The sequence below is a fragment of the Hyperolius riggenbachi genome, chromosome 10, assembly GCF_040937935.1.
Source record: "Hyperolius riggenbachi isolate aHypRig1 chromosome 10, aHypRig1.pri, whole genome shotgun sequence".
In the NCBI taxonomy this organism is placed as follows: Eukaryota; Metazoa; Chordata; class Amphibia; order Anura; family Hyperoliidae; genus Hyperolius; species Hyperolius riggenbachi.
This window is the reverse complement of record NC_090655.1, coordinates 291,967,993-291,984,846: the sequence shown is the minus strand read 5'-3', so window position 1 is coordinate 291,984,846 and position 16,854 is coordinate 291,967,993. Positions and strand designations below refer to the sequence as shown.

The 16,854-nt window shown below is 55.5% G+C and overlaps 1 protein-coding gene across 1 annotated transcript in view; it reads left to right on the top strand.

Moving 5' to 3' along the window:
• LOC137537301 (zinc finger protein 585A-like) overlaps positions 1-16,854 on the top strand; it is a 116,890-nt gene that overhangs the window by 34,670 nt on the left and 65,366 nt on the right. Inside the window, exons 7-8 of the mRNA XM_068259377.1 lie at positions 13,620-13,676; positions 13,749-14,962. Coding sequence (XP_068115478.1) covers positions 13,620-13,676; positions 13,749-14,962 — 1,271 coding nt within the window. The remainder of the gene's footprint in view (positions 1-13,619; positions 13,677-13,748; positions 14,963-16,854) is intronic.

The window sequence follows — 16,854 nt, the reverse complement described above, 5'->3', positions numbered from 1 at the left end:
CATGCCCTTACCTGCCAGGGAATACTACAAGACCCACACAGCCTGGTCCCTGTGCCACCATGCCCTTACCAGCCAGGGAATATTACGGGACCCACACAGCCTGATCCCTGTGCCGCCATGCCCTTACCAGCCAGGGAATACTACGGGACCCACACAGCCTGATCCCTGTGCCGCCATGCCCTTACCAGCCAGGGAATACTACGGGACCCACACAGCCTGGTCCCTGTGCCACCATGCTCTTACCAGCCAGGGAATACTACGGGACCCACACAGCCTAGTCCCTGTGCCACCATGCCCTTACCTGCCAGGGAATACTACAAGACCCACACAGCCTGGTCCCTGTGCCACCATGCCCTTACCAGCCAGGGAATATTACGGGACCCACACAGCCTGGTCCCTGTGCCGCCATGCCCTTACCAGCCAGGGAATACTACGGGACCCACACAGCCTGATCCCTGTGCCGCCATGCCCTTACCAGCCAGGGAATACTACGGGACCCACACAGCCTGGTCCCTGTGCCACCATGCTCTTACCAGCCAGGGAATACTACGGGACCCACACAGCCTAGTCCCTGTGCCACCATGCCCTTACCAGCCAGGGAATACTACGAGACCCACACAGCCTGGTCCCTGTGCCACCATGCCCTTACCAGCCAGGGAATACTACAGGACCCACACAGCCTGGTCCCTGTGCCGCCATGCCCTTACCAGCCAGGGAATACTACGGGACCCACACAGCGTAGTCCCTGTGCCACCATGCCCTTACCAGCCAGGGAATACTACGGGACCCACACAGCCTGGTCCCTGTGCCACCATGCTCTTACCAGCCAGGGAATACTACGGGACCCACACAGCCTTGTCCCTGTGCCACCATGCCCTTACCAGCCAGGGAATACTACGGGACACACACAGCCTGGTCCCTGTGCCACCATGCCCTTACCAGCCAGGGAATACTACGAGACCCACACAGCCTGGTCCCTGTGCCACCATGCCCTTACCAGCCAGGGAATACTACAGGACCCACACAGCCTAGTCCCTGTGCCACCATGCCCTTACCAGCCAGGGAATACTACGAGACCCACACAGCCTGATCCCTGTGCCACCATGCCCTTACCAGCCAGGGGATACTACGGGACCCACACAGCCTAGTCCCTGTGCCACCATGCCCTTACCAGCCAGGGGATACTACGGGACCCACACAGCCTGGTCCCTGTGCCACCATGCCCTTACCAGCCAGGGAATACTACGAGACCCACACAGCCTGGTCTCTGTGCCACCATGCCCTTACCAGCCAGGGAATACTACGGGACACACACAGCCTGGTCCCTGTGCCACCATGCCCTTACCAGCCAGGGAATACTACGAGACCCACACAGCCTGGTCCCTGTGCCACCATGCCCTTACCAGCCAGGTATACTACGGGACACACACAGCATGGTCCCTGTGCCACCATGCTCTTACCAGCCAGGGGATACTACAAGACCCACACAGCCTGGTCCCTGTGCCACCATGCCCTTACCAGCCAGGGAATACTACGGGACCCACACAGCCTGGTCCCTGTGCCACCATGCCCTTACCAGCCAGGGAATACTACAGGACCCACACAGCCTGGTCCCTGTGCCGCCATGCCCTTACCAGCCAGGTATACTACGAGACCCACACAGCCTCGTCCCTGTGCCACCATGCTCTTACCAGCCAGGGGATACTACAAGACCCACACAGCCTGGTCCCTGTGCCACCATGCCCTTACCAGCCAGGGAATACTACGGGACCCACACAGCCTAGTCCCTGTGCCACCATGCCCTTACCTGCCAGGGAATACTACAAGACCCACACAGCCTGGTCCCTGTGCCACCATGCCCTTACCAGCCAGGGAATATTACGGGACCCACACAGCCTGATCCCTGTGCCGCCATGCCCTTACCAGCCAGGGAATACTACGGGACCCACACAGCCTGATCCCTGTGCCGCCATGCCCTTACCAGCCAGGTATACTACGAGACCCACACAGCCTGGTCCCTGTGCCACCATGCCCTTACCAGCCAGGGAATACTACGGGACCCACACAGCCTAGTCCCTGTGCCACCATGCCCTTACCAGCCAGGGAATACTACGGGACCCACACAGCCTGGTCCCTGTGCCACCATGCTCTTACCAGCCAGGGAATACTACGGGACCCACACAGCCTGGTCCCTGTGCCACTATGCCCTTACCAGCCAGGGAATACTACGGGACACACACAGCCTGGTCCCTGTGCCACCATGCCCTTACCAGCCAGGGAATACTACGAGACCCACACAGCCTGGTCCCTGTGCCACCATGCCCTTACCAGCCAGGGAATACTACAGGACCCACACAGCCTAGTCCCTGTGCCACCATGCCCTTACCAGCCAGGGAATACTACGAGACCCACACAGCCTGATCCCTGTGCCACCATGCCCTTACCAGCCAGGGGATACTACGGGACCCACACAGCCTAGTCCCTGTGCCACCATGCCCTTAACAGCCAGGGGATACTACGGGACCCACACAGCCTGGTCCCTGTGCCACCATGCCCTTACCAGCCAGGGAATACTACGAGACCCACACAGCCTGGTCTCTGTGCCACCATGCCCTTACCAGCCAGGGAATACTACGGGACACACACAGCCTGGTCCCTGTGCCACCATGCCCTTACCAGCCAGGGAATACTACGAGACCCACACAGCCTGGTCCCTGTGCCACCATGCCCTTACCAGCCAGGGAATACTACGGGACACACACAGCATGGTCCTTGTGCCACCATGCCCTTACCAGCCAGGGGATACTACGAGACCCACACAGCCTAGTCCCTGTGCCACCATGCCCTTAACAGCCAGGGAATACTACGAGACCCACACAGCCTGGTCCCTGTGCCACCATGCCCTTACCAGCCAGGGGATACTACGGGAGCCACACAGCCTAGTCCCTCTGCCACCATGCCCTTACCACCCAGGGAATACTACGAGACCCACACAGCCTGGTCCCTGTGCCACCATGCCCTTACCAGCCAGGGAATACTACGAGACCCACACAGCCTGGTCCCTGTGCCTCCATGCCCTTACCAGCCAGGGAATAATACGGGACCCACACAGCCTAGTCCCTCTGCCACCATGCCCTTACCAGCCAGGGAATACTACGGGACCCACACAGCCTGGTCCCTGTGCCACCATGCCCTTACCAGCCAGGGAATACTACGAGACCCACACAGCTTAGTCCCTGTGCCACCATGCCCTTACCAGCCAGGGAATACTACAGGACCCACACAGCCTGGTCCCTGTGCCACCATGCCCTTACCAGCCAGGGAATACTATGAGACCCACACAGCCTGGTCCCTGTGCCACCATGCCCTTACCCAGCCAGGGAATACTACGAGACCTGCACAGCCTGGTCCCTGTGCCACCATGCCCTTACCAGCCAGTGAATACTACAGGACCCACACAGCCTAGTCCCTGTGCCACCATGCCCTTACCAGCCAGGGAATACTACGAGACCCACACAGCCTGGTCCCTGTGCCACCATGCCCTTACCAGCCAGGGAATACTACGGGACTCACACAGCCTAATCCCTGTGCCACCATGCCCTTACCAGCCAGGGAATACTACGGGACCCACACAGCCTAGTCCCTGTGCCACCATGCCCTTACCAGCCAGGGAATACTACAGGACCCACACAGCCTGGTCCCTGTGCCACCATGCCCTTACCAGCCAGGTATACTACGGGACGCACACAGCCTGGTCCCTGTGCCACCATGCCCTTACCAGCCAGGGAGTACTACGAGACCCACACAGCCTAGTCCCTGTGCCACCATGCCCTTACCAGCCAGGGGATACTACGGGACCCACACAGCCTAGTCCCTGCGCCACCATGCCCTTACCAGCCAGGGAATACTACGAGACCCACACAGCCTGGTCCCTCTGCCACCATGCCCTTACCAGCCAGGGAATAATACGAGACCCACACAGCCTGGTCCCTGTGCCACCATGCCCTTACCACCCAGGGAATACTACGAGACCCACACAGCCTGGTCCCTGTGCCACCATGCCCTTACCAGCCAGGGAATACTACGGGACCCACACAGCCTGGTCCCTGTCCACCATGCCCTTACCAGCCAGGGAATACTATGAGACCCACACAGCCTGGTATCTGTGCCACCATGCCCTTACTAGCCAGGGAATACTACGAGACCCACACAGCCTGGTCCCTGTGCCACCATGCCCTTACCACCCAGGGAATACTACGAGACCCACACAGCCTGGTTCCTGTGCCACCATGCCCTTACCAGCCAGGGAATACTACGAGACCCACACAGCCTGGTCCCTGTGCCACCATGCCCTTACCAGCCAGGGAATACTACGAGACCCACACAGCCTGGTCCCTGTGCCACCATGCCCTTACCAGCCAGGGAATACTACGGGACCCACACAGCCTGGTCCCTGTGCCACCATGTCCCTACCAGCCAGGGAATACTACGAGACCCACACAGCCTGGTCCCTGTGCCACCATGCCCTTACCAGCCAGGGAATACTACGGGACCCACACAGCCTGGTCCCTGTGCCACCATGCCCTTACTAGCCAGGGAATACTACGAGACCCACACAGCCTGGTCCCTGTACCACCATGCCCTTACCAACCAGGGAATACTACAGGACCCACACAGCCTGGTCCCTGTGCCACCATGTCCCTACCAGCCAGGGAATACTACGAGACCCACACAGCCTGGTCCCTGTGCCACCATGCTCTTACCAGCCAGGGAATACTACGGGACCCACACAGCCTGATCCCTGTGCCGCCATGCCCTTACCAGCCAGGGAATACTACGAGACCCACACAGCCTGGTCCCTGTGCCACCATGCCCTTACCAGCCAGGTATACTACGAGACCCACACAGCCTGGTCCCTGTGCCACCATGCTCTTACCAGCCAGGGAATACTACGGGACCCACACAGCCTGGTCCCTGTGCCACCATGCCCTTACCCAGCCAGGGAATACTACGAGACCCACACAGCCTGGTCCCTGTGCCACCATGCCCTTACCAGCCAGGGAATACTACGAGACCCACACAGCCTAGTCCCTGTGCCACCATGCCCTTACCAGCCAGGGAATACTATGAGACCCACACAGCCTGGTCCCTGTGCCACCATGCCCTTACCCAGCCAGGGAATACTACGAGACCTGCACAGCCTGGTCCCTGTGCCACCATGCCCTTACCAGCCAGTGAATACTACAGGACCCACACAGCCTGGTCCCTGTGCCACCATGCCCTTACCAGCCAGGGAATACTACGGGACCCACACAGCCTGGTCCCTGTGCCACCATGCCCTTACCAGCCAGGGAATACTACGGGACCCACACAGCCTAGTCCCTGTGCCATCATGCCCTTACCAGCCAGGGAATACTACAGGACCCACACAGCCTAGTCCCTGTGCCACCATGCCCTTACCAGCCAGGGAATATTACGAGACCCACACAGCATCGTCCCTGTGCCACCATACCCTTACCAGCCAGGGAATACTACGGGACCCACACAGCCTGGTCCCTGTGCCACCATGCCCTTACCAGCCAGGGAATACTACGAGACCCACACAGCCTGGTCCCTGTGCCACCATGCCCTTACCAGCCAGGGAATACTACAAGACCCACACAGCCTGGTCCCTGTGCCACCATGCCCTTACCAGCCAGGGAATACTACGAGACCCACACAGCCTAGTCCCTGTGCCACCATGCCCTTACCAGCCAGGGAATACTACGGGACCCACACAGCCTAGTCCCTGTGCCACCATGCCCTTACCAGCCAGGGAATACTACGAGACCCACACAGCCTGGTCCCTGTGCCACCATGCCCTTACCAGCCAGGGAATACTACAGGACCCACATAGCCTAGTCCCTGTGCCACCATGCCCTTACCAGCCAGGGAATACTATGAGACCCACACAGCCTGGTCCCTGTGCCTCCATGCCCTTACCCAGCCAGGGAATACTACGAGACCCACACAGCCTGGTCCCTGTGCCACCATGCCCTTACCAGCCAGGGAATACTACGAGACCCACTCAGCCTAGTCCCTGTGCCACCATGCCCTTACCAGCCAGGGGATACTACGGGACCCACACAGCCTAGTCCCTGTGCCACCATGCCCTTACCAGCCAGGGAATATTACGAGACCCACACAGCCTAGTCCCTGTGCCACCATGCCCTTACCAGCCAGGGAATACTACGGGACCCACACAGCCTAGTCCCTGTGCCACCATGCCCTTACCAGCCAGGGAATATTACGAGACCCACACAGCCTAGTCCCTGTGCCACCATGCCCTTACCAGCCAGGGAATACTACGGGACCCACACAGCCTAGTCCCTGTGCCACCATACCCTTACCAGCCAGGGAATACTACGGGAGCCACACTGCCTGGTCCCTGTGCCACCATGCCCTTACCAGCCAGGGAATACTACGAGACCCACACAGCCTAGTCCCTGTGCCACCATGCCCTTACCAGCCAGGGAATACTACGAGACCCACACAGCCTAGTCCCTGTGCCACCATGCCCTTACCAGCCAGGGAATACTACGAGACCCACACAGCCTGGTCCCTGTGCCACCATGCCCTTACCAGCCAGGGGATACTACAGGCCCCACACAGCCTGGTCCCTGTGCCACCATGCCCTTACTAGCCAGGGAATACTACGAGACCCACACAGCCTGGTCCCTGTGCCGCCAATGCCCTTACCAGCCAGGGAATACTACGAGACCCACACAGCCTAGTCCCTGTGCCGCCATGCCCTTACCAGCCAGGGAATACTACGTGACCCACACAGCCTAGTCCCTGTGCCACCATGCCCTTACCAGCCAGGGAATACTACGTGACCCACACAGCCTAGTCCCTGTGCCACCATGCCCTTACCAGCCAGGGAATACTACGAGACCCACACAGCCTGGTCCCTGTGCCACCATGCCCTTACCAGCCAGGGAATATTACGAGACCCACACAGCATAGTCCCTGTGCCACCATGCCCTTACCAGCCAGGGAATACTACGGGACCCACACATCCTGGTCCCTGTGCCACCATGCCCTTACCAGCCAGGGAATATTACGAGACCCACACAGCCTAGTCCCTGTGCCACCATGCCCTTACCCAGCCAGGGAATACTACGGGACCCACACAGCCTGGTCCCTGTGCACCATGCCCTTACCAGCCAGGGAATACTACGGGACCCACACAGCCTAGTCCCTGTGCCACCATGCCCTTACCAGCCAGGGAATACTACGAGACCCACACAGCCTGGTCCCTGTGCCACCATGCCCTTACCAGCCAGGGATACTACGAGACCCACACAGCCTGGTCCCTGTGCCACCATGCCCTTTCCAGCCAGGGAATACTACAGGCCCCACACAGCCTGGTCCCTGTGCCACCATGCCCTTACTAGCCAGGGAATACTACGAGACCTGCACAGCCTGGTCCCTGTGCCACCATGCCCTTACCAGCCAGGGATACTACGAGACCCACACAGCCTGGTCCCTGTGCCACCATGCCCTTTCCAGCCAGGGAATACTACAGGCCCCACACAGCCTGGTCCCTGTGCCACCATGCCCTTACCAGCCAGGGAATACTACGAGACCCACACAGCCTGGTCCCTGTGCCACCATGCCCTTACCAGCCAGGGATACTACGAGACCCACACAGCCTGGTCCCTGTGCCACCATGTCCTTACCAGCCAGGGAATACTACGGGACCCACACAGCCTGATCCCTGTGCCACCATGCCCTTAGCAGCCAGGGAATACTATGAGACCCACACAGCCTGGTCCCTGTGCCACCATGCCCTTACCAGCCAGGGAATACTACGAGACCCACACAGCCCAGTCCCTGTGCCACCATGCCCTTTCCAGCCAGGGAATACTACGGGACCCACACAGCCTGGTCCCTGTGCCACCATGCCCTTACCAGCCAGGGAATATTACGGGACCCACACAGCATAGTCCCTGTGCCACCATGCCCTTACCAGCCAGGGAATACTACAGGACCCACACAGCCTAGTCCCTATGCCACCATGCCCTTACCAGCCAGGGAATACTACAGGACCCACACAGCCTGGTCCCTGTGCCACCATGCCCTTACCAGCCAGGGAATACTACGAGACCCACACAGCCTGGTCCCTGTGCCACCATGCCCTTACCAGCCAGGGAATACTACAGGACCCACACAGCCTGGTCCCTGTGCCACCATGCCCTTACCAGCCAGGGAATACTACGAGACCCACACAGCCTGGTCCCTGTGCCACCATGCCCTTACCAGCCAGGGAATACTATGAGACCCACACAGCCTGGTCCCTGTGCCACCATGCCCTTACCAGCCAGGGAATATTACGAGACCCACACAGCCTGGTCCCTGTGCCACCATGCCCTTACCAGCCAGGGGATACTACGGGACCCACACAGCCTGGTCCCTGTGCCGCCATGCCCTTACCCAGCCAGGGAATACTACGAGACCCACACAGCCTGGTCCCTGTGCCACCATGCCCTTACCAGCAAGGGAATACTACGGGACCCACACAGCCTAGTCCCTGTGCCACCATGCCCTTACCAGCCAGGGAATACTACGAGACCCACACAGCCTAGTCCCTGTGCCACCATGCTCTTACCAGCCAGGGAATATTACGAGACCCACACAGCCTGGTCCCTGTGCCGCCATGCCCTTACCAGCCAGGGAATACTACGGGACCCACACAGCCTGGTCCCTGTGCCGCCATGCCCTTACCAGCCAGGTATACTACGAGACCCACACAGCCTGGTCCCTGTGCCACCATGCCCTTACCAGCCAGGGAATACTACAGGACCCACACAGCCTAGTCCCTGTGCCACCATGCCCTTACCAGCCAGGGAATACTACGGGACCCGCACAGCCTAGTCCCTGTGCCACCATGCCCTTACCAGCCAGGGAATACTACGATACCCACACAGCCCAGTCCCTGTGCCACCATGCCCTTACCAGCCAGGGAATACTACGGGACCCACACAGCCTGGTCCCTGTGCCACCATGCCCTTACCAGCCAGGGAATACTACGAGACCCACACAGCCTGGTCCCTGTGCCGCCATGCCCTTACCAGCCAGGGAATACTACGAGACCCACACAGCATAGTCCCTGTGCCACCATGCCCTTACCAGCCAGGGAATACTACGGGACCCACACAGCCTGGTCCCTGTGCCACCATGCCCTTACCAGCCAGGGAATACTACGAGACCCACACAGCCTGGTTCCTGTGCCACCATGCCCTTACCAGTCAGGGAATACTACGGGACCCACACAGCATAGTCCCTGTGCCACCATGCCCTTACCAGCCAGGGAATACTACGAGACCCACACAGCCTAGTCCCTGTGCCACCATGCCCTTACCAGCCAGGGAATATTACGAGACCCACACAGCCTTGTCCCTGTGCCACCATGCCCTTACCAGCCAGGGAATACTACGAGACCTGCACAGCCTGGTCCCTGTGCCACCATGCCCTTACCAGCCAGCGAATACTACGAGACCCACATAGCCTAGTCCCTGTGCCACCATGCCCTTACCAGCCAGGGAATACTACAGGACCCACACAGCCTGGTCCCTGCGCCACCATGCCCTTACCAGCCAGGGAATATTACGAGACCCTCACAGCATAGTCCTTGTGCCACCATGCCCTTACCAGCCAGGGAATACTACGGGACCCACACAGCCTAGTCCCTGTGCCACCATGCCCTTACCAGCCAGGGGATACTACGAGACCCACACAGCCTGGTCCCTGTGCCACCATGCCCTTACCAGCCAGGGAATACTACAGGACCCACACAGCCTGGTCCCTGCGCCACCATGCCCTTACCAGCCAGGGAATATTACGAGACCCACACAGCATAGTCCCTGTGCCACCATGCCCTTACCAGCCAGGGAATACTACGGGACCCACACAGCCTAGTCCCTGTGCCACCATGCCCTTACCAGCCAGGGGATACTACGAGACCCACACAGCCTGGTCCCTGTGCCACCATGCCCTTACCAGCCAGGGAATATTACGAGACCCACACAGCCTGGTCCCTGTGCCACCATGCCCTTACCAGCCAGGGAATACTACGAGACCCACACAGCCTGGTCCCTGTGCCACCATGCCCTTACCAGCCAGGGGATACTACGAGACCCACACAGCCTGGTCCCTGTGCCACCATGCCCTTACCAGTCAGGGAATACTACGGGACCCACACAGCATAGTCCCTGTGCCACCATGCCCTTACCAGCCAGGGAATACTACGAGACCCACACAGCCTAGTCCCTGTGCCACCATGCCCTTACCAGCCAGGGAATACTACGGGACCCACACAGCCTAGTCCCTGTGCCACCATGCCCTTACCCAGCCAGGGAATACTACAGGACCCACACAGCCTAGTCCCTGTGCCACCATGCCCTTACCAGCCAGGCTCTCCAGGACAGAAGCACAAATAGAGAGACCTTTTCCGGGGACAGGAAACATCCACACTGCTGGACACCTGCTGGTGATTTACATTTATAGAGATCCCTTTGTGTGATGTTTCCTGGGAGCAGTCGGGTCTCGAAGTGTACCTGTTCTGATGGGGTTACTTAAAGGACAACTGTAGGGAGCAGAATATGGAGGCTGCCATATAGATTTCATTTTGAACAATACCAATTACTTGGCAGCCCTGCTGATCTATTTGGCTGCAGTAGTGCCTGCATGACTCCAGAAACAAGCATACAGCTAATCTTGTCAGATCTGACAATAGTAACATCTGATCTGCTGCATGCTTGTTCAGGGGCTATGGCTAAAGTATTAGATACAGAGGAACAGCATGACAGCCATGCAACTGGTATGGCTTAAATGACAACTGTAACAAGAGGGATATGGGGGTTGCCATATTGATTTCCTTTGAAGCAATCCCAGTTGCCTGGCTATCCTGCTAATCCTCTGCCTCTAATACTTACAGCCATAGCCCCTGAACAAGCATGCCGCAGATCATGTGTTTTTGACATTATTGTCAGATCTGACAAGATTAGCTGCATACTTGTTTCTGGTGTGATTCAGTCACTACTGCAGCCAAATAGATCAGCAAGGCTGCCTGGCAACTAGTATTGTTTAATAGGAAATAAATATGGCAGCCTCCATATCACTCTCATTACAGTTGTCCTTTAAAATAACATTACCATGTTTGCTAATCCCTAGTTTTGAAAGTTCACCTTCAAGTCAGGTGTGACAGGCATTTCTTCCCTACGGGCCACACCTCCATAAAGGAAATATTCCTGGCAGCCATTTTACTGTAGGGCTAGAATCGGTGTAGAGAATCTGTGCTGCTGATTGAGTGACAGAGAGATAGCTTGCCGACATTGTTCTGTGTTATTCAGGGCTGTGTAGCTGTGTGCCTGGAGTCAGTGTAGGGGGAGCTGTGCTGCTGATTGAGGGACAGAGAGATAGCTTGCTGACAGTGTTCTGTGTTATTCAGTGCTGTGTAGCTGTGTGCCTGGAGTCAGTGTAGGGGGAGCTGTGCTGCTGATTGAGGGACAGAGAGATAGCTTGCCGACATTGTTCTGTGTTATTCAGGGCTGTGTAGCTGTGTGCCTGGAGTCAGTGTAGGGAGAGCTGTGCTGCTGATTGGGGGACAGAGAGATAGCTTGCTGACAGTGTTCTGTGTTATCCAGTGCTGTGTAGCTTTGTGCCGTCAGTCAGTGTAGGGGGAGCTCTGCTGCTGATTGAGGGACAGAGAGATAGCTTGCTGACAGTGTTCAGTGTTATTCAGTGCTGTGTAGCTGTGTGCCTGGGGTCAGTGTAGGGAGAGCTGTGCTGCTGATTGAGGGACAGAGAGATAGCTTGCTGACATTGTTCTGTGTTATTCAGGGCTGTGTAGCTGTGTGCCTGGGGTCAGTGTAGGGGGAGCTCTGCTGCTGATTGAGGGACAGAGATATAGCTTGCTGACAGTGTTCTGTGTTATTCAGTGCTGTGTAGCTGTGTGCCTTCAGTCAGTGTATGGAGAGCTGTGCTACTGGTTGAGGGACAGAGAGATAGCTTGCTGACAGTGTTCAGTGTTATTCAGTGCTGTGTAGCTGTGTGCCTGGAGTCAGTGTAGGGAGAGCTGTGCTGCTGATTGAGGGACAGAGAGATAGCTTGCTGACAGTGTTCTGTGTTATTCAGTGCTGTGTAGCTGTGTGCCTGGAGTCAGTGTAGGGAGAGCTGTGCTGCTGAGTGAGGGACAGAGAGATAGCTTGCTGACAGTGTTCTGTGTTATTCAGTGCTGTGTAGCTGTGTGCCTTCAGTCAGTGTATGGAGAGCTGTGCTACTGGTTGAGGGACAGAGAGATTGCTTGCTGACATTGTTTTGTGTAGGGCTGCACGATTTTAGGGAAAAATTGAAAATGCGATTTTTCACTCAGAAATTGTGATTTCGATTTTTTTTACGATTTTTTTTTTTCAAAGCAAGCTTTAGCACTAAATTGCACATATATGCAGGTGGGGCCTTCTGTGAGGACGCTGGGCTGGGGGCAGTTAACAATGGGCGGCGTATTGCGGAGTGCTTGAGCCGGGCAGCGGTTTCGGTTTTGAACCGCAAAACCGTGCAGCCCTAACACACGCTCTGACACACTCAGGCACACGCTCTAACAGAGACACGCGCAGACAGAGACACGCACAGACAGAGACACGCACAGACAGAGACTTCGGTCCAACAACTTGCAGCATGCGCGGTCAGCCATGTGACCAATTTCTGTCCCGAAATTGGTGACTTTGTCAGTCGGGCGTGTACTTGGTGGCACCGATTTTCATCCAATTCGATAATAATCTAATTGGATGGTTAATCGACCGCCGAGTTGCCTGATGTATGGCCACCTGTAGTGGTTTTAAGTATCCATGATATCAATAGATAATTCCTCCACCTCGCAGCTCCTATAATTTAGTGTTGTGTAACGTCACAATATCTTTATTTGCACAATTGGGGACAAGAGAGAGATAAAGGGACATTACAAGGGGCATATGAGTGACACGAGGATACAATGGTAATAAGAATGTGTAAGTGACACCACATTGCTCTACAAACATAACACAGATGTCTTGCTATAAGTACATAGAGGTCTGTTGTCACAGGAGTCACACATTGCTGCCATTGTCTCATCAAGCTCTACAATTTACTGCTTTCCATGTATGGCCAATGCTTTAGCTGTAGGGAAGGGCAAGACATGCAAATAACCCTGACTTGTATGCAGATATAATGCAAATTGTATGCAGATAATCACATTTCTCAGGAAATTCATTTTATTGTCCAAATTCCAGGATGCAGAGAATATGCATGCAATGCAAAGTTATTGTCCTGTGATTGCCTGTCTGTAAACAGCACAACCTTCTGCAATTCTCTGTCAGGCTGATAGCTAGCGATGGTCAGTGACATGCCAATATCTCTGAGATGGTGAAAATTATGTTTTATTATATGCAGAGTTATGCAGCTGCTGCATCTGGTCCATTTCCAATCTGCATCATCGTTGCATCAACTTGGAATTATCAGCAGCTCACTGACCGCCCCTAATGATAATTGCTCCTCCCCTCAGAATTCTCTAACAGGAAGTGATGATGTTTCTCTATTTGCAGCACGGAGTCCCGGCAACAGGAACCTCTCAGAGACTCGTCTCTCTGTATCCACAGACTGTACAACGGATGATGATGTCACTGGACAAGAGTCTCCTGCAGATATCCTGGTGACCCCAAATATTCCCCCAGACTCCCCTCACCTGTCTAACCCTGAGGGGCCTCATACCCAGCACAGCTCTCGCCCTGCTGGAGGGTCTTATTGCTGCTCCAAGTGTGGGAAATGTTTTGTACGGAAATCACGTCTTGTCACTCATGAGAGATCGCACACTGGTGAGAAGCCCTATTCATGTGCTGAGTGTGGGAAATGTTTTGTATGGAAATCACATCTTGTCAGACACGAGAGAACTCACACTGGTGAGAAGCCCTATTCATGTGCTGAGTGTGGGCTACGTTTTTCATGGAAATCGCACCTTGTCAGACATGAGAGATCTCACACTGGTGAGAAGCCCTATTCATGTGCTGAGTGTGGGAAATGTTTTGTATGGAAATCAAATCTTGTCATACATGAGAGATCGCACACTGGTGAGAAGCCCTATTCATGTGCTGAATGTGGGAAATGTTTTGTACAAAAATCATACCTTGTCATTCATGAGAGATCTCACACTAGTTCGAAGCCCTATTCATGTGCTGAGTGTGGGAAATGTTTTGGGCGTAAATCACACCTTGTCATACATGAGAGATGTCACACTGGAGAGAAGCCCTATTCATGTGCTGAATGTGGGAAATGTTTTGGGCAGAAAACAGACCTTGTCAGACATGAGAGATGTCACACTGGTGAGAAGCCCTATTCATGTGCTGAGTGTGGGAAATGTTTTGGAAGGAAATCAAATCTCCTTACACATGAGAGATCTCACACTGGTGAGAAGCCCTTTTCATGTGCTGAGTGTGGGAAATGTTTTGGGCAGAAATCAGACCTTGTCAGACATGAGAGATCTCACACTAGTGCGATGCCCTATTCATGTGCTGAGTGTAGGAAATGTTTTGGGCGTAAATCACACCTTGTCATACATGAGAGATCTCACACTGGAGAGAAGCCTTATTCATGTGCTACGTGTGGGAAATGTTTTGGATTGAAAGGAAACATTGTCATACATGAGAGATCTCACACTGGTGAGAAGCCCTATTCATGTGCTGAGTGTGGGAAATGTTTTGCATGGAAATCAGCCCATGTCAGACATGAGAGATCTCACGCTGGTGAGAAGCCCTATTCATGTGCTGAGTGTGGGAAATGTTTTGCATGGAAATCAGCCCATGTCAGACATGAGAGATCTCACACTAGTGCGAAGCCCTATTCATGTGCTGAGTGTAGGAAATGTTTTGGGCGTAAATCACACCTTGTCATACATGAGAGATCTCACACTGGTGAGAAGCCCTATTCATGTGCTGAGTGTGGGAAATGTTTTGGATTGAAAGGAAACCTTGTCATACATGAGAGATCTCACACTGGTGAAAAGCCCTATTCATGTGCTGAGTGTGGGAAATGTTTTGCATGGAAATCAGCCCATGTCAGACATGAGAGATCTCACACTAGTGCGAAGCCCTATTCATGTTCTGAGTGTAGGAAATGTTTTGGGCGTAAATCACATCTTGTCATACATGAGAGATCTCACACTGGAGAGAAGCCCTATTCATGTGCTGAGTGTGGGAAATGTTTTGTGCAGAAAACAGACCTTGTCAGACATGAGAGATCTCACACTGGTGAGAAGCCCTATTCATGTGCTGAGTGTGGGAAATGTTTTGGACGGAAATCACGCCTTGTCATACATGAGAGATCTCACACTGGAGAGAAGCCATTTTAATGAGCTGAGGGTGGGAAATGGTTTGAGCATAAATCACAGCTTGTGAGACATATGTGTTGAGTGTGGGAAATGGTTTGAGCATAAATTGCTGCTTGTGAGACATTTGTGTTGAGTGTGGGAAATGGTTTGGCCATTAGTGTTCTTTTCCAATGTTTCTTTTATCTCTTGCACAGCGCACATGGCAGCATTGTTACACTGAATCCTCAGGATGCTTTCATGCTGCTCAGTGCATTATTGCTGCTCTTTGTCTATATCAGACTCCTCCAGTTCCTCCAGCAGTTGCATGCGTTTGTAGGCGTTGGTCATTAGCGTACATCAGGCATTTTCCAGGTTGGGGCATTGGCTGGTTAAACGCTCTGCTACCATATATTGTGCGTTTGTTGAGATGTTACTTAGCGTTTAATAGACATTTTGACAGAAAGCCAAAAGAACCTGGGAATCCTGCATATAATACAGATCCCGGGGGTGACATCACTAGCTGGCCTGTACAGATGTGTGTGAGCCAGGGGCGGATCCCCGGGGGTGACATCACTAGCTGGCCTGTACAGATGCGTGCGAGCCAGGGGCAGATCCCCGGGGGTGACATCACTAGCTGGCCTGTACAGATGCGTGTGAGCCAGGGGCGGATCCCCAGGGGTGACATCACTAGCTGGCCTGTACAGATGTGTGTGAGCCAGGGGCGGATCCCCGGGGGTGACATCACTAGCTGGCCTGTACAGATGCGTGCGAGCCAGGGGCAGATCCCCGGGGGTGACATCACTAGCTGGCCTGTACAGATGCGTGTGAGCCAGGGGCGGATCCCCAGGGGTGACATCACTAGCTGGCCTGTACAGATGCGTGTGAGCCAGGGGCGGATCCCCGGGGGTGACATCACTAGCTGGCCTGTACAGATGTGTGTGAGCCAGGGGCGGATCCCCGGGGGTGACATCACTAGCTGGCCTGTACAGATGCGTGTGAGCCAGGGGCGGATCCCCGGGGGTGACATCACTAGCTGGCCTGTACAGATGTGTGTGAGCCAGGGGCGGATCCCCGGGGTGACATCACTAGCTGGCCTGTACAGATGCGTGTGAGCCAGGGGCGGATCCCCGGGGGTGACATCACTAGCTGGCCTGTACAGATGCGTGTGAGCCAGGGGCGGATCCCCGGGGGTGACATCACTAGCTGGCCTGTACAGATGCGTGTGAGCCAGGGGCGGATCCCCGGGGGTGACATCACTAGCTGGCCTGTACAGATGCGTGTGAGCCAGGGGCGGATCCCCGGGGGTGACATCACTAGCTGGCCTGTACAGATGCGTGTGAGCCAGGGGCGGATCCCCGGGGTGACATCACTAGCTGGCCTGTACAGATGCGTGTGAGCCAGGGGCGGATCCCCGGGGGTGACATCACTAGCTGGCCTGTACAGATGTGTGTGAGCCAGGGGCGGATCCCCGGTGGTGA